General features: G+C 69.6%; 1 protein-coding gene across 15 annotated transcripts; it reads right to left on the bottom strand.

Annotated features, from left to right (window-relative positions):
• Positions 1–1,012: 1,012 nt before the first annotated feature.
• Positions 1,013–10,939, bottom strand: TNNI2 (troponin I2, fast skeletal type). 15 transcript variants are annotated; one of them, XM_039840335.1, is made up of 10 exons: positions 6,933–9,392; positions 6,662–6,831; positions 6,118–6,216; positions 5,818–5,985; positions 5,572–5,739; positions 5,159–5,488; positions 2,810–2,839; positions 2,643–2,649; positions 2,225–2,266; positions 2,052–2,145 (listed from the first exon to the last, which is right to left on the bottom strand). In XM_039840335.1, the coding sequence occupies exons 1-8, from the start codon at positions 7,444–7,446 to the stop codon at positions 2,647–2,649; spliced, it is 1,482 nt and encodes a 493-aa protein (XP_039696269.1). In that variant the 5' UTR covers positions 7,447–9,392; the 3' UTR covers positions 2,052–2,145; positions 2,225–2,266; positions 2,643–2,646. The 15 variants fall into 15 exon arrangements, with proteins under 15 accessions (XP_039696279.1, XP_039696278.1, XP_039696280.1 ...); XM_039840344.1 differs by lacking the exons at positions 5,572–5,739; positions 5,818–5,985; positions 6,118–6,216; positions 6,662–6,831; positions 6,933–9,392 and adding exons at positions 1,014–1,402; positions 1,521–1,697; positions 1,784–1,873 and having other exon boundaries at positions 2,017–2,145; positions 5,159–5,292; positions 5,383–5,488; XM_039840345.1 differs by lacking the exons at positions 5,572–5,739; positions 5,818–5,985; positions 6,118–6,216; positions 6,662–6,831; positions 6,933–9,392 and adding exons at positions 1,013–1,402; positions 1,521–1,697; positions 1,784–1,873 and having other exon boundaries at positions 2,017–2,145; positions 5,159–5,326.
• Positions 10,940–19,237: the final 8,298 nt, after the last annotated feature.

The following is a 19,237-nucleotide window of genomic DNA, read 5'->3' as shown; positions in this document are numbered from 1 at the left end:
TCACGTATCCATTCATTGAGAACTGTGACAAACACCCCTAAATCCGCCGTCCTGCCCCCAGATTACAACGATCCCCAAACCTACGTCTCCGTAGATGCTCCCAGCCCCTCGGCCCCTGCTCAGCTCCCAGCCAGGTGAACCGTCATCTGGAATTTTGTGTTTCACATTCTTTAGTCTTTTACGAAAAAGTTCGTTTTCCTGCAGACTGTGTCCCCCACCCCCACGGCGTCAAGTCCTGCCCGCGGGAGCTGCAGGGTCACCTGCTTGGCGAGCCCATGGGAGCCGTTCAGAGGACACGGCCCGCCTGGCTGGAGTGGGGCGGGAGGTGCTCGTGAAGGCCTCCGGGCCCTGGAGGCGGCGGGGGCTGACGGCAGCCCCCCTTCCCATCTCCGGCCCCCGGCAGCTCCCTGGGAACCAGGGGCAAGGGCAGGACAGACAGCTTCTCCATCATGAGGCCCAGGCCTGGCCTCCCCCGGGCGCCCCACCAAAGATCTGAGCCGAGGGGCCTTGGCAGGCGGACCACTGCACCATCCATCACGAGGGAGGCTGACAGCCGCGGCCTTGCTGTGACAGTCCTCATCCGTCCCTTGATGTGTGAGGTGGGCCAAGGCCTTGGGGCTGAGCAGGAAGGAGCCAAGCCCTCCCTCTGGGCCCATGTGGGGCCCATGTGGGGCCAGACCCCAGCCAAGCAGCCCCTCTCCCCTGCGCGCGAGGCGCCCTGGGAGGGCGGCGAGGCAGGATTGCTCCCCCTGCGCCCTGCGGGAGGGTGTGGGATCCCGGGAGGGGCAGCCCACCCTGCACGTGCCTGCTCCGGCCCCCGCGGGACTTGGGTTCTGCAGAGAGGGTCTCTGCACGGGCAAGGCCCCTTGTGATGACTGTGCAAGTGGACAGATGACCTCATTTTGAGAACCCCCCGCTCAGACAGGACTGGGGCCGTAGGTCTCCAGCCCCTGCGGGATCCGGTGTGTTCAGAGAGAGCCCCGGGGAGCACCCAGGAGCTGACCGCCGACTGCTGACCACACCGCGCAGCCCCAGGGTTCAGGCGGGCGATTCGGTTAGCAGGGCCTTGCCGACCCAGCCTGAAGTTCTGGGAGCCCATGCAGGGCCCCCCGCGCCCCCTCCCCGGCTTCCCCGCACACGGGCACCGACGGGGCCTCCCGGAGCGCGGGCAGAGGGGCTGGGACAGGACCACAGCAGGCCGGTCGTGGGGTCGGAAGCCTTTATTGACAGCCGAGGCGAGCGCGCCCCAGCTCCGGGGCTCTGCCGGAGGCCGGAGCGCCCCGCGGGGTGTGGTGGCCGCGGGGACCTAGGACTCGGTCTCGAACATCTTCTTCCGGCCCTCCATGCCGGACTTCTCCTCGATGTTCTTCCGCCAGTCACCCACGTCGCGCAGGTCCCGCTCCTGGGGGTGGGGCGGAGGCTCAGGCGCATGCGCACGGGGGCGCGGGGGGTTGGGGGGCCCCCCCAGCCCGGCCGCGCTCGCCAGGGCCCCCACCCCGCGCCAGGCCCGGCCTGCGCACCTTCTCGGTGTCCTCCTTCTTGACCTGCTTCAGGTTGGCCCGCAGGTCCATGCACACCTTGTGCTTGGAGCCCAGCAGCGCCTTGAGCATGGCGTCGGCCGACATGCGCACCCGTCTCAGGGGCGGCCGCTTGAACTTGCCTCTCAGGTCGAAGAGCTTCTGGTTCATGTCCTCCAGCTGAGGGGGCGCGGAGGGCTGGGAGGGAGCCGGCGGGGCCGGACCGCGCCCCCCGGCCGCCCCGCGCCCCGCGCCCCCCCGCTCACCTCCTTGGTGCTCTTCTGCACCCTCATCTCCATGTCGTACTTCTCCTCCTCGGCCGCGTCGATCTTGGCGTGCAGCTGTCGGCAGAGCTCCTGGGGGGACGCGGGGGAGGCGGGTGGGGGGGCCGCCCCGACACTGACCCCCGCCTGCCCTGACCGCCCCGCCTGCTCCCTTGGCCAGTGGGGAAACGGGGAGGCTGCGGGCGGCAGCGGGGCTCGGGCGGGGCCCGGGGTACCTGCACCTCGGCCATGGAGCCGGGGATGTGCAGCGGGGGGCAGTGCTCGGACAGGTAGTTCTGCTTCTCCGACTCCCGGCGACCCTCCTCCTTCTCCAGCTCGGTGGCCGCGATCTGGAGCATGACGCTCTGCGCGGGCGAGGCGGGCGCGTGAGGGGCTGCGGGCCGGCCTGCGCGGCCCCCCGCGGCCCCCCTGCGCGGCACCTACCTTCAGGTGCTGTCTGCGGGCCGTGATGGCCCTGTTTCGTTTCTGCGGGGCAGAGGAGAGGAGGCAGAGTCAGGGCCGACCCAGGGCCCCGCGCGGCCCCGCAGCCCCTCCGCGCGCGGCCGTCCATCCGGGCCGGGGGCCCTGCTCAGGGGGCGGCTGGGGTCCTGGTGGGGGACGTCCCCGGGCGCCACACCGCACGGTGTGAGGGGGACGCTGGACGTCAGTGCGGGGCGAAGGGGGTGCAGAAGTCAGAAAGAAGAAGCAACCGCGCGACCAGGCCTCGCTTCCCCTGCCACAGCAGACACCGGGCAGCCACTTCCTCTCCCGTCAGTGTCTGGGTGGGGCGGATGGTTCCCCCGGCTCGAAGCCCTGACCTCTGACCTATCCCCTCAGAGTTTCACCCCAGGAAGGTACTCACCTCATCACTGTCCCAGGAGGGGCGCAGGGGTCGGGGAAGAGAAGAAAGAAGTTAGGGTCGTGTGTTGGGGCAGGTGGGAGCAGGCGGTGGCCAGGGTGGGCAGGGGCCACTGCGGGGGAGTCGGGGGTGGGGGTGGGATGGACACTAAGACTGGGGGCTCCACGTACTCCCCCATCCTGAAGTCCTGGGCCTGGAGCCTGTGGGAGAGAAAACCGGGGTGTCAGGGCCACGAGCTATCCGCGGGTGACGGGCGCGGCGCCTCACGCTAACCCCGCCCCTCCCCCAACTCCAAACTTGGGGGGGTTGGGGGGGTGGCAATGTCTTGGAATTCTCTGGGGCTAGAAGTGAAGGGGAAAGTGTCCCAGAAATGTCCCAGGCAGGGCGCGGGGTGCAGCAGCTGTCCTCGAGGGCGGGGCGAGCTGGGCCAGCGCAGGTGGCTGCCAGAGCCACCGGCTATTTTTAACTCAGCTCCTTCGGCTTTGGGCCCAAGTGATACATGAAGCTGCCCCCCCCACTTGCCCCTGGGGTCTCTCAACCCATGAAGTCCCCTTCCAGTGTCCCAGAAATGAAGCCTGGCCTCCGGGGGTCTGTCCGGGTCCCTGTCACACCCCAGCCCTCCTCCCAACATGTCTGCCTCCCGCTCCCCGCTCCCCAGAAGCCCCCGCAGAGGGCCACTGGCAGCCCCCGGCCCCGGCCCCGCCCCGGGGAGCCCCGCCAGCTAGCGCGGGAGTGCGTGCGGCAGCCTCCACCAGCCGGCCGGCCTCACCTAGTGTCGAGGCAGCAGCGCTGGGCGTGAGGTCAGGCCTCGGTGGCGAGTCGGCCGGTGGGCCCGGGGGAGGGGTATAAATGGCCTCCCCAGGCCGGGCCCCCGCTCAGAAAGGGCATGGAGCCCTCCTCAGACCAATGGGGGCCCGGGGCCTCCCCACCTGCCCAGGCTGCCTGGCCCGGCCCAGCTGCATGCCACTGTCCAGGCCAAGAAGTCTTGGTGTAGGGGGGCGGGGGTGCCGAGATTGGGTTGCTCTATTTAGGGACCAGTGACAAACTCGAGAAGCCTCCTGCTCCTTGCAAGGAGCCTGAGGATGGCTATGCACGGCCTCGCTGGGCCACCGTGGGGGCCCTGGGAGCCTGGCTCCGTCTCGTCCTATGTTAGGGTCCACACTGCAATTTTCCGGGGACTGATGGCTGCTTCTGCAGCTCGCTGTTTCCCATTCAGCCCAACGGACGCCTCGGCCACGTGGCCGAGGGGCTCTGGGGTGGGGGCTGCCCTCTCCGGGGCGAGCTCCTGCCTTCCCGCCCTGGAGCAGGAGTGAGGGTTATGGGGGTGGGTGTCCTGGACATGTGGCCGTGTCCTGGGTGCCCTGTCCGACGGCCGTTGGTGCACAGCCCCCACGTCCCTCCACCGTGGGATGGCGGCACCCGCCAGAAACCGGAGCGGCTTGGGGCCTAGGCAGGCCCTGCATTGCCTTCCCCACCCCGGCGAGGCCCCGTCCCCCGCCCGGGCCCCAGCCCGGGCCCCAGCCCGGGCCCCCGCCCAGCACAGCCATCTGGAGCACCATGACTTGGCACTCTCTGCGCTGGGGGCTCGGGCCCCAGCCCTGGCGGGGCCTCGGCCGGGGGAGGGTCAGGGAAAGCCAGATGTGCAGGGATTAGAGCTGCCTCTTTCCCAGCCAGCCCGAGCCCCCGGAGGCCCCACCGCTCCGAAGGTTGCTACTGCCCCCTGCTGCTCGCTCGTGGGAGGCCCCGCAGCTGCTCTCCCGAAGGTTTTGGGGCTCTGAGAGGACCTGGTGGGGGCCCTGGGGTTGGGGCTCGTCCCTTCCAGCATCACCACCCCCCAGGCGTCTCCCGATCGCCTGCCATGTGCCTGTGCGGCCGTGGCTAGCCCGTCTCGTCCCACACTGCGCCTGACGCCCCAGCCCGCACGCTGGGAGGGTGTCTCCCGCTGGTCTTGTCCCCAGTGGGCTTGGAAGGGCCCCCTTCACTTCTCCCAGGTCTCAGGCCTTGGTCAGTGGCCTCAGGACCTGGCCTCTCCTTGCCCTCGGGAGGGGTCCCTGACCCTACTGTGTCCCCGAGGGCTCAGAAAGGACACGTGACGGTGGTGGAAAGAGGTATTTATTGCGGTGGCCCCCGGGGGGGCCTGGACAGGTGCCCGCAGCTCAGCCCAGGGAGGCCGAGGCCGGGGTTCGCCCTCAGGAGCCGGGCAGAGGCGGGCGCAGGCGGGGCTCTGGGGCCAGGGCCTGGCCCACCTCGCTGGGGGGCCGCAGGCGGTGCCACTGGGCGACGGGCCGCCGGGCGTGGGCCAGCATGTCTGCCCAGTGCTGCAGGGGCTGGCCAGAGGCCCGGGCGCCCAGCACCACCTTACCCACGGGCTCGGCCCGGAACCGCGGGCCCCGGGCCCAGACGGCCAGCACCAGATCCACGCTCTGGGGGAGGCAGGCGGACATGCAGTGCGGAGAGACAGAGGCGGCGGTCAGTCTGGCCCCCAGTGAGGACCCGCCCGCCCCCTCCGGACAGCCCACCTGGACCTGGCCGAGGGGCACATGGAAGGTGAAGGCCTCGTTGAAGTAGGGGGCGGCCGCGGCCCCCCTGGCGGACGTTCTCCGCTTCTTCCACTTTCTCTGGTCCAGCATCAACTGCACTTTCACGTAGGGCTCTGGGCAGCGAGAGGGCGGGACCGCGATCCGGGCCTGAGCGCCCAGCACGGGGCCCTCCGTCCACACGGAGGGGCGGGCACGCCTCTTACCTGTCAGCCCCGTGCTCAGGCCCCGGGCCTCCAGCACGACCACGGTCAGCCGGCCTGAGCTGGGCACGTAGTGGAGCGAGAAGCACAGCTCCCCCGTCCGCTCAGCCTGTGGGCGGTGAGAGGGGCCTCAGTGTCCCTGCCAGCGCGGCCGCCAGGGCCGGGCCGGAGCCTGGAGGTCAGCGGCCTCACCTCGTCAGAGCCTGGCGGGCCCAGCGGGAGCCAGAGTTCCAGGACGTGCTGCAGATCCACGGTGCCCAGCGGCAGGCTGAGCGTGCCCAGCGGCTCGTGCCGTGAGAAGCGCTGGAAATCCCTTACGTGCACCAGCAGCGTGGCCCCGGGCAGCTCCGCGGGCGGCACCTGCGGGCCGGCGGGCGGGCGCGTGAGCGGCCTCCGCCCCCAGCCCGGGCGCCCGCCCGCCTGCCGGCCCGCGCTCACCTGGAAGCGGCAGGTCTCGCCAAACACGGGGCAGAGCGTGCCGCGGTGCACCCTCGTCTCGTGCCTGTGCCCAGCCCGGGTGGAGAGGCTGACGCAGGCGTAGGGGTCCGCTGTGCCGCCCGGGGCCCGGGCCCTCAGGCCCTCCGCCTGCCTGAGGCCCACCCTGATCTGGGAGCCAGGAGGGGCTCAGCCAGGGGCCTCCTGCACCGGTACCCGGGTCAGCCGTGCACCCTGCACCCGGCACCCGCGCTCACCCGTCGCCCACCACCTTGCACCAGCCCACAGACCCTCTGGCCTCACCTCCTGGCTTCGCGGATCGTAGTGCAGAGACAGCTGCAGACGCCCCCACTGCGGGGGGCCCCCGGAGCCGGGCTCCACATCATCCACCTCCGGCTGCACCTGGGGGGTAGGCACTGGGATAGGGGCTGCTGGGGCCCCCGTCAGAGCCCGAACCTGCCAGGCCAGGAACCCACATCCGGGCCAGGCCACCAGAAGGCTCATGACCTCAGCTCAGCTCTGAGACCCGCCAGGACCGGTGGACCGGCCCCCAACCCACGACTGGTACCACGGCCCCCCTGAGAACCTGCAGTGGCACCCTGCAGTGCTCAGCTCGGCTCCCGGGCCCTGCTCTCACCCGGCTCTGTCACAGCTTCCCCCCCATTCTGCTCATGGGTCCCCTGCCTGGGAGGCCCGCTGGCCCCTGCTTCTGGGCAGACCAGCCCATCCTGAGGCTGCCATCACCCCCGACCTCACCGGGGCGCCCCGAGCCTGGACCCGGGCCTGCAGCCGCCCCCTGGGACTGACCCAGCCGGGCACTGGGCACTGAGTGCTGGTGCCCGCTCACCAGGTGCGGGGTGGCGGTGCTGCGGACACGGGCCAGGCCCACGGCCTCCTTGCCCCTGGGCTTTCTCCCGCGTGTGCGTCGGCCACAGCAACAGCAGAGGACACAGAGGAGGCAGGAAGCGGCGAGGACCGCAGCCACGGCAGCGACCGTGACGACTGCCCAGCGGGGCCCTGGGGTGGGCACCGAGACGGGCCTGAGATGCATCCGTGGACAGCGCTGCCCCGCCCTGGCCCGGGCCATCCCCGCGCCCCTCCCAGGACCCCCGACTCACAGGGGATCCCGGCGGTGAGGGCTGGAGTAAGCCGGGTTTCAGCCGTGGTGCCCGCCGGGGCAGGGGTGCCGGATGGGCCTGTGGGGCTCCCCATCGCCCTACCCTGCTGGCTTGGAGGAGACTGTGGTGGCCGGATCACCTGTGAGGCGGGCCCCTGGGGACCCTGTCCACCGCCCCATCTGCCCAGCAGCAGCCAGCTTGGGTCTGCCTGAGCAAGGAGGCAGCCCAGGGTGGCCGGGGGTGACAGTTCTGAGTGGAGCCAAGGGGAGGGAGGCCCTGGGCTTTGGCCAAAGTGCCGGCTTAGCTGCCACAGGCCCGGCCTCCTGGCCACCTCCCCAGCCCCCAGCCCTGGCCAAGCAGGCCAGCCTGGGCAGCCCGGGCCCTGCCCTCGCTGGTCTTCCCGGCAGAGCCGTACCCCGTCGCAGGGCCTCCTCCTGCGGGGGAAGCCTGGCTCCCGGCCTCTCTCCCCCAGCTCGGGGCCCTGCCTGGGGGTCGTTGCTGGCACCCGGCTCATCTCTGCTCAAACTTGGGCCACTGTGGTTTTCCCGTCACACATGCGAAGGAGCCCCCAGTCCAGGTGTGACCTGGGAACGTGTTGATGGGGCTTGGAGGGGCCAGGGCCCCACTGGGGTCGTGGGGGGAGCAGGCGGGTTGAGAGCGGGCGTGGCTGCCAGTGGGAGCTGGTCTAAGCCAGCTCAGCACGAAGGTGCGTTCCTGGCACGGGCGGGCTCGGGGCCAGCAGCACCTGGGGAGGAGGCGAGGTAGGGGCAGGCGGGGGCAGGGTGTAGCTGGGAGCGGCCAGAACGTTCCTTGCAGGCTGACTCAGCAGCCTGCCCGCCCAGACCTGCATATCTGCCACCCCTAGGCGAGGGGGTAGGAAGGAGGGCAGGCGGGCGCAGCCCACCTGCCTGGGGCCCGGGGAGGGAGCACACCTGGCCAGGCTGGCTCCTCCCACCCACGGCAGGGACCCAGCATTCCAGCTGGGGGCCCCGATGCCGCAGTGGGGTGCGCCGTGACCCCAGGCCCAGGGGCCGCTCTGTGCCTCAGCCCCTCTTGGCCTCACCCCCCAGGAGCACTGGCAGCCAAGAGGCACAGTTCCTCCGACCTGGGGTCCCCCTCTTTGCCGACAAAAGCCTACCACCCCCCTGCCTTAGGGGCTCAGCCCAGGCCACCCCCTCCAAGAAGAACCAACACTCGGGCTAGAACACTCAGCCGTGCAGCCCCCACCCAGCCTGGCCCTGAGCTGGCAGAGGGGCAGCGACCCTGACGTGACCCCCCACAAACATGGCATCGAGGCCTCCCCCCGACAGGCTGGGCAGAGGCACCCCGACCCCCTAACATCCATGCGAGGGGCTGCAGGCCCCCCGCGTCCTGCCTCCTGGGCCTGGCTCTGTCAGCCCTCAAGGACCGTCGCACAGAGAGGGGTTTGGGGGGGCCCTGCATGGTCTGACACCCTCCACTGCCATCTTGACATTCTGACCGTTCTGAACCAGAGGCTGCACGTTCTCTGATGGGTGGGGGGCTCCTTGGGTAAGGCCCCCCCCACGAGTGTGAGGCGCTCGGGGCAGGCCGCCGTCCTGCCTGCACACCCTGCGAGGGCCCCCGGCCCCGCTGGCTCAGCATCCGCAACGCCCCGGGAGCAGCCGCGTTCCGAGGGGCCCAGCTCCCCGTGTGGAATTTGAAGTCAAACTTTCCGTTGCGGGCTGCCAGCGCCTATGTATGTTCTGGCGTCAAAGGAACTGCTCGGGGTTTTACGGCCCAGAAGTTGGGGCCAGGGGTCAGCACGGAGCCTCCATCTGCGTGTGCGTGTGTGCACGTGCGTAGGCCGTGTGTGCACACATGTGTGCATGCGTGTGCCTCTCCCTGGCCCGCTTTGCTGGTGTCCTCTCCTGGGCTGGGGCAGGGCACTGAGTCACAGGGGTTAGGTGCTCCTGGCCGGGCAGGGTTCCTGGGCCAGCCAAGTGGGGGCTGTCCCCCCAGGACCACAGGATGCCTAGAAGCTGTCCAGAGAGGCCCCCAGGACCCTGGGGGTACCGGATCATGAGTGCAGGGCGTCCCTGAGGCCTGGGGAGGCAAAGGGTCCCTCAGGACCTCCAGGTCCACATGGTGGTCAAGGTTCGGGCAGGCACATGGCCACCAGGTGGCGCCATCTGCTCCGCGGGGCCGGCCATGCTCCCCATACGTGGCCTGGGGCTTTGGGGAACTGGAGCAGGAGCCCAGGCAGGTGGACAAGCCAGGGCAACCCCCACTCCCAGGCCCGGGAGGGCAGCCGGGTCTCCCCTCCCGAGCCTGGGGCTCCCTCTGGAAGGGACCTTCCCTGCACTCACCCAGAAGGCAGCGGCCGTTCCTGGGGCCTCCCTGCAATCCACCCCCCGTGGCCTGGCTGCGGAGCCCTCTCGGGTGCTCAGTCCAATGTCCCCAGCAGAGGGGGACGAGCACCCCCCCTGCATCCAGTTCCCCTTCCCGCCGCCCGTGGGGGGCTCCCTCCAGCCACGGTGCAGACGCAGCTCTGTGCTCTCCCTCGGCAGGCCGATCTGCTCCAGCTGCTCCGTGCCTACACTGTCCACGACCCTGTCCCCGTCCCCACCGGACTCGACCTTCAGGGGCTGTGTGAGCCCCACCTCCTCCAGGAAGCCCTCCCTGGCCACTCCTGGCCCTCGGACCTGCCCTGCAGTTTGCGCCCTGCCCCAGTCAGCCCTCATCCCAGCTGCCCCAGGCAGAGGGCCTCTGGGTCGCCTCCTGTGGACTTTCCTGTTACCTCGGGTGGGCACCCGTCAAAGCCATGCTAACTAGCCCTCCCACTTTGGTCCAACCAGAATTCTTTGTGCTTTGATGGGAGTGAGTGAGTCTCCGTGGGCCTTTCGGGGGAAGAGCAAGGTCCCCCAAATGTTGGGGTGGCAGCCCCCCAGAAGTAGCGCCCTCTCACCTGACGGCTGGCTCTTTGGCCCGCCAGCCGCAGGCCGTCTCCTGGGACCCGGGCGCCTGCGCGAGGTGCTCAGAAGCTGTGGCCGAGCCTGGTGCTCTCGGCGCCAGTGACCAGGAAGTTCTCAGTGGGTGAGAGGGCGTGGGAGGCAGAACTTCGGGGAGCCCCACCTCACGGCCGGGATGTCCCCTGGGGGGAGGGTGCCTCCTGAGAGACCCAGGCCCACCTTCAGGGGTCCCCGGGGGCTGGGGCACCCCGAGTCCCTGCAGAGGCCTGGTGGACAGGGCGACGGCCCGTTTGGGCCATGAGAGGGGTCAGCCTGAGAAGGTCCTGCACCTCGGGTCTGGTGTCCCGAGCCAGGAGAGCGTCTGGGTTGGAAGGAGAACACTGTCTGGTGCCGTGGGGACCAGGCACACGGAGGCCTGGTGCTCAGCGCGGTGAGCTCTGGGCGTGCTGGGCAGGGCCCGTGGTGGCAACCCAGCCCCGGAGCCTGTCTGAGGCTGCGCAGCCCTGTGGCCGCCCAGGCAGCTGGAGCCCAGAGACTCTTCTGGAGGCTTTTGCGTCCATACTTCGCCTCTGGCTGGGTCGGCCCTTTCCAGAGTCCCGTGAGTCAGCGGGCCCTGCGGCCCTGCTCTGTGAGGCCAGAACCGCGGGCTTCACTGGCCCGGCCGGGCCTGCGGTCTCCGCCCAGGCCCTGGCCAGCTTATCTGGGCCAGTCTCTCTCGTCAGGTCCGTTCCCAGGGCCTGGCACTGAGTGGCCCTCCCAGGCCAGGGCGTCTCTCGGAAGCCATTACGGCTGGTGGCTGGACGTGGCACTGGTTAATGCTTAACCGGGAGCCTGTCACACCACAGTCACCTGTAGGGCCGGTTGGGTGGAAGGCTCTGAGGCTGCTCTGGGGCACAGCAGGGGGGCCGTGTGCACGTGCGTGTGCCCACGCTGGTCACGAGACGCTCCGGGGACATGCGCCACGTGGGGGCATGCCTGTCCCTGGGCAGGTGTCCCCGTGGGCAGGGCCCAGGCCTCCCTCCAGGTCCGACCCAGAGATGTGACTGGGAGGGAGCAGCCGACGGCGCAGGGGCCCAGGGGGCCCGGTGCAGCTCTGGGGCCAGGCGGAGGCCAGCTGGGGTGCAGGGGCGTGAGGGCGCGCAGGCGCCCGGCTCTGGGGGAGGCGGGTGGGCGGGCGCCACCCCGGGCCCCCCGCACTGAGGGCTCTGGAGTGGGGCCCAGCGGCTGTGTGGCGCCTTTGTGCCTGTCCCAGGACACGGGCGCCCGGTGGCCAGACGGCGTCAGAGGGATCGGGTCGGGGGGGAAGCCACAGAGCCGGCAGCCCCCGGCCGGCCCCGCAGTCCCAGAGGCACCTGGGCTGCCGCCCGCAGAGACACTGCGGCCGGGGATCCTGGGCTGGCTTCCTGTGAGGCGGCTGGGGGGCGTCCGAGGCTGGATCTTGGGGCGAACGCTGGCTCGCGCAGGCGGGGGCTGCTGGCGTGGCATGTGGGACGTGCAGAGATGGCACGTGAGCGCCCCGTGTGCTGACCCCACCACCAGCCCCCTGCTCACTGGACCCAGGTGGCGGACAGGCCTGGGCGCCCCTCCTCTGCAGGTTCGTGGACCCTGTGCCTGTTCTCTGTGCTCAGCCTGGGTGTGCCCCTGTCATGCTTGGTTCGGGCTGTCTGTGCCCCTTCGTCTGCGGAGACTGTACCCCTGAATGCCTGGGGGAACCGTACCCCAGTACCTGAGCATCTGGGGAGCCTGCACCCCATTCTTTTGGATATTGGTGTCTTAGTGCTGCTTTCTGAACTTTATGCACCATCTTCTCCGTCTGTGGCTCTGGCTTTCTGAGGGATGCGGACGCCACTTTTTGGAAATTCTGGGTGAATTATACTCCATTTGCCTGAAGGTTGAGGGGACAGACTCCACCGTCTGACTGCACGTGCAGTGTGCAACCGCTCACCGAACCCCATAACAGAAGACCAGGTCCCTCCTGGGGCTGCTGGCACCCTGTCCGTCACCGCATCTCCAAGGGCCTCGGGGACCCCGGTGGCCCTCGGCGTCCGAGCGCCTGGCCCCACTCCGGCAAATCCCTAGGGACAGCCTGACACCCTGAGCTCCCAGCGGCCTCCCCTATCACATCCAGGGTCTGGGCACGGGGACTCCGCGCTGCGGTCAGCACGGTGCCTGGACAGCCCCCGCTCCCTCGCCGGGCCCCTGGGGGCCTGAGTGCCCCATTGGCGTCTCGCTCGGCCTGTGTGCCAGGCCCGGCCGGCGGCCTCGGGCCTGCGGTTTGGACGCCTGTGCCGCATCCGCCCTTCGGCCTGTGGGTCCCCTCACCCCGTCTCGGGTTCTCTATGCCCTATTCATTCGAGCACTGGGCCGGCTGCCCATTCACCGCCCAGGTGTCTGGGACGCCCTACCTATGTCTCCAAAGGGGGGCTCCCCCCAGGCATGCCTGGGACCCGCACCCCGTTAGTCTCAGTGGGTCCTGTACCCCATCAGCTGGAGCACGGGGTCCCGCACCCTATTAGTGAGGGTGCCAGCATGCCACACCCCACTCTGGACACCACACTCACTGCCTGAGGACCGCGGCCTGCTGCACCTCAGAATTCCACAGTTCTGGGTGCTCTGGGTTCTGAATCCGCTCCCTGGAGGATTGGGGTGACGTCTACGCCCTGCTGTAGCCTGGATGGTGTAACTTGGTTCGACTGGCAAGCCAGGGACCTGTCACCCCGCTTGTCTGGGTATTGGGGTACAGGGCTCGGCCATGCCAGCATGGTGCTGCGGGGACCTGGGCCCTCAGGGGTCTGATGGCTGCCCTGCCTGCAGTCCGCTGAGCGTGGGGTCGACAGACAAGCCTCGTCCACCGGAGCGGAGGGGGTACCTGCGCCCTGGCCCGCAGGTCCCGCCAGCTCCCTCCAACGGGGTCCTGACCGCCTGTCCTCACCCTGTGCCCCCCATCTGCAGTGATCCCCTCGGGCCCAGGGCACCTTCTGAGGCTCATGGTTCTGGCCTCGGACTCCTGAGCTCTGGGGTGCCCTCCGCCCGCACCGAGGGGCTTGGGGACAAGGGCTTTGACTGCACCCGGCAGCACCCCGCCCTCCGGTGTACCCCTATCAGAGTGCCGTGCCACCCCTTGTGCCCCTCGAGTTCCTTGCCGCCCCATCGGGGGCTCAGGCAGCCGGGCACCCCCCGCCTGCCTCTCACACGGGCCCAGTGGTCAGGTCCAAGTTCCACCGTGTATTGGGGCGCCCGGCGCCCATCCGGGGTGTCCCCACCTCGGCGAGCCCACTCCTCCCGTCCCCGTCTCTGTGCGGGTCCGTGTGTGACTCGGGCAGGCTGCGCCCCGTCCGCCCACATCCCCAAGACAGTCCGCGCTTTGTCTCCTCGTTCCAGGAACAGCCAGCGCGCAGCCAGCAGGCACATTCCGGGGCGGGCCGGGAGCCAAGGCAAACCCGGGGCTGCTGGCGCTGGCGGCCGTGGGGGAGGGGGCGAGAGGGCCGGCTCGGGGAGAGTGGGACCCCGGCCGGGAGCGCCATCAAAGCCCCCCCTCCCCTCGGTGCTTGTCCTGGACAGGCTGCCAGTGGGAGCGGCTGTGTGTGCATTCCAGGCCCTCCGCCGCCTGCCACCGCCTGCCCAGGCAGCCCCGCCACCCAGCCTGGGCCCCCCGGCCAGGAACGGGGGAGACAGCCTGCCTGCGGGGCGTCAGGTCCCAGGTCCCAGGCTGGGGGCGGGGGGCAGAGGCAGGCGGTGGGGATCCCACCTCCGGGGGGCCACAGACCCCTGCTCCCTGCTGCCACCCCGGCCCAGGATGGCAGGCCACCTCCCCACGGCCCATGGTTCCTGCGTCCCCTCCCCATCGGGCGCTGTGGGACTGGCCTGGCTGTGCCTGCACTGTCTCCCTGCCTCGTTTCGGGCCTGTGAAGGATGTCCATGTGGCTTCCCCCTGCCGAGGGGTTCCTGGGTGTCACGGAATCGTCCCAGCTCCCAGGAGTCCCACATGAGCCACAAACGGGGCCTCTTCCTCGAGGACCCTCGTGTGAGAGAGACCCCCTTGACCGTCCAGGCTCCCTGGGTGGCATGGGGGAGGACTGTCCAGGCTCCCTGGGTGGGGGGACCCTCCAGGCTCTCTGGGTGGTGTAGGGGATATGGTCCAGACTCTCTGGGGGCTGGTTTGTCTTCTCTGGGGTTATCTCTGGATGGGCCTGCCCTGTGGGGGTCACCTCCCTCAGGACCCTGGAGGCCCCGCGGGTTGGAGGGTCCCCGGGTCCCCATCCCACAGGCTGTCCTCGCCTGTCTTGCTCTGTGTTGGCCTGAGAATCGCTTTGTCCTGGCCCTGCCTGCCACCCGGAGCCCTGCACTGAGCACCCGTGCGGGCCTGCCGCTCTCCAGGCCCCCGGGTCTGTGGTGAGACACATAGGCGCCCCATGAAGCCGGCATGCGGGGTCAGTGGGGACGGCCGACGCGGGCCTGCACGTACGGCTCGGGTGGGCTGCACTGACCCAGGCCGCCCGGACGAGGTCCGTGGCTGTGAGTGCTGTCAGGGCCAGGGCGATGTGCGGAAGGGTGGCCAGGCCTGGCGGCCCCTTTCTCGGTCACCTCTTGGGCTCTGCTGGGTGGGGACAATGGGTGGGGACCCTGAGCCTGCAGTGCCCAGATGTCTTGCCACCAGCAAGAACCCCACCATGCGTGGGCCCCGAGCAGAGGCTGTGACGACCCACAGCAGAGGCTCAGGAACGAGCGGGGGCCACCCACAGCCCCCCAGTTCCTCCAGAGGGTCACTGAAGTTCCAGAGAGGGGTCCTGTTCCAGGCGGGCAGCGTCTGTCCCCCTGGAGCCTACAGCTCTCCCGCCTGGCCCTCGCTCGGGTTTGGGGTGTCAGGGGCTAGTCATGGGCTCCCTGGCCTGGTCTCTGCAGGGCCAGACTGGGTCCCCCGTTCCATCTTGCTAGTGCTCTGCAGGAGACTAAGTTGATCACTGGGCAGCCCAGGATCTGTCCCCACAGGGCCCCCTCTTGTGGGCGTTTCTCGGCCTCCTCGGTGGTCACCAGGGCAACAAGTGGCCCAAGAGAGCTGACCAGCCCCGGTCGGCACACCTTACTTAACCTGGGGGGCCAGAGCGGCAAAGCCAGGGCGAGGTGGGCGGGTGACCAGCGCAGAGCCAAGATCAGTCAGGTTCCAAGCGCCCCCTGCTGTCCGCCCACTGCTGCTGGAGGCAGCCTGACCTCCCTCCCGCCCGACCCCGCGGCTTCCCGCCGCCCAGCCTGGCTCCGCCCACGGCCCGGCCCCGCCCAGCGCGGCGCTCGGCAGGCGCTCGGGCGCCCCCTTCCGTACATAGGCCCCTTGCTGGCCGCCTTCCACCGCAGTCCCAGCCTGACCCTCCTCTCAGGGGGCCCGTGCCCTCTGCCCTGACCGTCACATCTGTCCACGGGATCGCCACGCCGGGACCCCCTTCCTGCATGAAAAGCCCCTCCCTGGGGCCTGTCTGAACCGAGGCCCCTTCGGAGCGGCCCTCCACCCTGAGGCCCCTCCCCACAAACAGCTCCCGGTGGGCTGCCTGGGGTCCCAGGAAGTCAGGGGTCATCACGAAGGAGCTGCAGCTTCCTTCCAGGCCCTCCGCACCAACCCGGAGGGGCACCTTGAGCCCCGGACATCGAGGCCACAATGGGGTCGCCTGTGGCTGGGAGAGAGCGAGGCACAGGGACATGGCCCAGTGCCCAGGCCAGGGACAGGCCACGGACAGTTCGGGACAAGAGCCGTCAGCTCACAGTTCTCGGGCGACAGCGGGGTGGGCTCGAGAGACGGAGAGTGACAAGCAGGGCTGGAGGAGCTGTGAGGTGATCGGTGTGGCGTGGGGGAGGTGGAGGGGACAAGGCAGAGACGCGGGCATGTCGCGGGCCGGTCGCTGAGGCCACGAGGGCCAGGGGAAGAAGCTGGGGCGTCAGCAGCTGTAAACCAGACGGAGGGCGTCCCACTGCCACGCACCCAGCGGGGCCTGAGCCCACAGTTCCCCCCAGGAAGCCCAGGCGACTCCACCCACACACGCACATGCACGTGACCACACGGGCCACACAGCACGTGACCACACGGGCCACACAGCACGTGACCACGTGCACACACACACGCGCACACACATGCACACACGCACACACGCGGCCGCACATGTGCGTGCACACGCGCACACACATAAGCACGCGACCACACGTGCGCACACACGCACATACATGCACACATGCGGCCACACATGTGCGTGCGCACACGCGCACACACATAAGCACGTGGCCACACGTGCACACACACGCGCGCACACGTGCTTTCTCACGCGAGGGGCTGATGCTCAGGCGGCCGTGTCGCCCCCATGACCCGGACGCCCAGGGCAGCAGGTCTCTCTGCCCTTGCACACTGTGTAGGCCGCACAGAGCTGCCCCAGGAGGAAGGGGCCTTGGTCCCATCACGGCCACCGGGCCTTGTGCGCCCTGTGTGCCCCGCCGCCCACTCAGACAGGCCTGTGTGGAGCGCTGCGGTGCTGAGCCAGCCCTGCGTGTGGCTGGACCTCGGGCCAAGGCACAAGTGGGCACCAGCTGGGCTGCGGCTGGAGCCCAGGTGCTGGCCGCCTCTGCCCCTGCCACTAACTGCGGGGCCACGGCCGGGCCCCAGGCAGGCACCTGGGGTCCGGTGCGGCCAACACCTGGCCCTGAACCAGCCTTGTGCAGAGGGATGGGGAGAGGCAGGGCACCCCTCCTCCAGACGCCCTGTCCAGACCCATCCGCCCATCCGGCCTGGCCAGCCTGGCATCGTCTTTCCCTGCTCCGGCCACTGCAGCGTGTCTCGCACATCCAAGGGCCTGAAGCCACCCCAGCCGGGGGCTGCCGCTCACTCTCACGCCGGCCGACCCACCCAGCCTCCAGCCCCCAGCAGCCCCGGGCCTCCCCGTCCTCGCTGCCTCTCCCGAACTGGACCAGCCCGGGCAGGGGACCTTCACGCTGACAGCAACCTTGGGAAAAAGGCCCCCAGGGTCCAAGTAGGCCCCCTGCCCCACAGTGCAGCCTGCCCTCTCCTGGGAGTGTAGAGCTGGGGCTTGGGGACCGTGCGAAGCACCGGTTGCCATCCCGCGCACCCCACTGCTTGTCCCCAGCGCCAACAACGCAGGCACGTTGGCACGGGGTTGGCTAACAGCGAGCATGCCAAGGGTGGGTCCCGGTGAGGCTGCAGGTTTACAGGGAGCCCTAGAGGGGACAGGCTGGCCCTGGTGGCCACCCTTGTGCCCTGCCCGCCCTGCACGGTGCACGGGTCTGTGGCTCCCAGGCCTGGGAGGCGTGGAGGTGGGAGCTCTCTGCTGCCTTCAGAGCCACCCCACGATGACACTGCCACCCGCTGCTGTGGGAAGCTTGGCTGCCTATGGGAGCCCAGAAACCAGCCCTGCCCTGGTCCTTCTCGTCCACTTTCCACTGGCCTAGGTGTGGGCAGAGCTGGACGGCACAGGGTGCACGTCCTGGAGGCCCCCACTCCCCTCAGTGACTGCCCCGGAATCCTGGGGAAGACGGCCCTGGGGCGGGGGTCTGTGTCCGCATGGCGGGGTCCTGTGCTGGGCCCCCCCACCCCCCCGCCGTCTCAGACCCTCCCGCCTGTGTTGGCCCACCGCGTGCCGTGCCAGCCTCACCCCCTTGTCTGCAGGCCCGTCTGACCTCCGGGGGCCTGGCTGACCCCTGCCTGCCTGTGGTCTCAGCTCGGTGCGTGGAGACACTTGGGCGGGCCCCTCCGCCCCGCAGTGATGTAGCACTGAGCAAAGCGGTGACCACCCCAACCTCACTTCCCTCCTCCGCGGCTGGGAGCCGCCAGCGGGGGCGGCCGGGTGTCGAACGAGCTGACACGTGAGTGGGAGCGGAGGCCGGAGTGAGCGCCCATGGCCATCGGGGCGCGTCACCCCCGCCACGTCCCCCGTGGGCCCCGTGGTTGGTCGGCCAGCCCTCTTCCTCCCTCCCTGTGCACGTGCATGTCTCATCCTTCCAGCCACCCGTCCACCCCGGCCGGCCTCCGTCCTTCCCTCCCACGCTGACTCCGTGCTGCCCAGACCAGGGGCTCACGATGGCCGTCTCCTGAAGCCGGGGAGGTTGCTGGACGCATCGCGCCCAGAGGACGAGCGGGGCGGATTCGCCTGCGGCCAGCTTGGGGGGCGAGGCATGGAAGGCTGTGCACTCTGAGGACTCTGAGGTCTGTGGGGCCCCCCGGAAGTGACCACTGCCAAGCGGCTCTCCCTGGAGCCTCTGTCCCCTGAAACAAGGCCCCTGACACATTGCTTCCCCCACGGCTTCGCTGGGTAAAGACACCGGGTCCTCGCTGACCGAAGGGGCCACGGGCGTCCCCATGCTCGGAGGCCAGGGACACCAAGAAAGGCTGGATTGCGGAGGCCAGAGCAGGCAGGGCCACTGAAGGGGTCAACACCCCCGGAGACAGATGGGTTGGGGTGGGGTGGAGGGTACAGGGCCTGAGCGCCAGGCAGGGGACTTGGGAGCCCTACTGACCAGCCTGAAACCCTGGCCTGCTCAGCAAGAGACAAGGCGGAGGACAAGTCAAGCCCCTGTCCCAGGAGAAGACAGCGGGGTCAGGGACCGGGGACCAGCACCCTTGGGCCACAGCGGCTCCGCCTACAGGCCGGGTTTTAAACCCGGCCCTGCACTGAAGGAGACCAGGTGAGAGGTGACAGGACCCCAGAGGTGTCCAGGCCAACCCCTGGGAGAGCAGAGGATGCCGGAGCCATCCGTGATCCTGCTTCGGACCCCACCGCGAGGCAGAGGCTGCTCCAGCCCAGGGAGCCCACAGGCCAGCGAGGGCGGTGGGTGACAGCCACACAGGCCACACAGAAGACGGTGGCTGACTGGCCTGGCTTGGGGGTCCGCCCCGTTCCCACGAGCCGCCCCCGCGGTAGACGAGGTGCTCCCTCTCACCCCCGGCCTTGGGCCCCTGTGCCCCGGGTGTCTGTGCCAAGGTCCAGGACCTGAGTAGTCCACCTTCCATTTGAAGTCATGCAGTGTTATCGGAAGGCCGGTCAGAGGCTCAGTGTCCATCACACTCTCGCCGGGTCCAGCGGTCATCGGCAGATGGCCGGTCGCATCCCCTACGCCAGGGGCCCCCAGCCCCTGGCCACACAGCAGGAGGCGAGCAGCGGGCCAGCGAGCGAGGTTCCATCTGTACCTGCAGCCGCTGCCTCGGCCCCACCTCAGGTCATCAGGTGCTAGAGTCTCATGGGATCCCCGGTCCCTGGTGCCGCAGAGGTTGGGGACCGCTGCTCTACGGCGCCTCAACTGCCTCCCCGCATTACCCCATGTTATTTCAACCTAAATACTTCTGCCTTCCTTGGCTGTGGGCCCCCATCCCCTCTCAGGTCTCAAAGA

The sequence above is a fragment of the Pteropus medius genome, unplaced genomic scaffold (assembly GCF_902729225.1).
Source record: "Pteropus medius unplaced genomic scaffold, Ma_sr-lr_union100, whole genome shotgun sequence".
Classification (NCBI taxonomy): Eukaryota; Metazoa; Chordata; class Mammalia; order Chiroptera; family Pteropodidae; genus Pteropus; species Pteropus medius.
The sequence above is the reverse complement of the archived record's forward strand: the minus strand, read 5'-3'. Positions and strand labels throughout refer to the sequence as shown.

Bases quoted from the DNA above. Each gene is read 5' to 3' on its own strand.
- TNNI2 (XM_039840331.1), bottom strand. From the start codon at position 7,446: ATGAGCCGGGTGCCAGCAACGACCCCCAGGCAGGGCCCCGAGCTGGGG. The intron at 6,832-6,932 runs GTGAGTCGGGGG...TGCCCACCCCAG, and splicing joins CCTCACCGCCGGGATCCCCT to GGCCCCGCTGGGCAGTCGTC. The intron at 5,740-5,817 runs GTGAGCGCGGGC...GCCGGCCCGCAG, and splicing joins GCGAGACCTGCCGCTTCCAG to GTGCCGCCCGCGGAGCTGCC.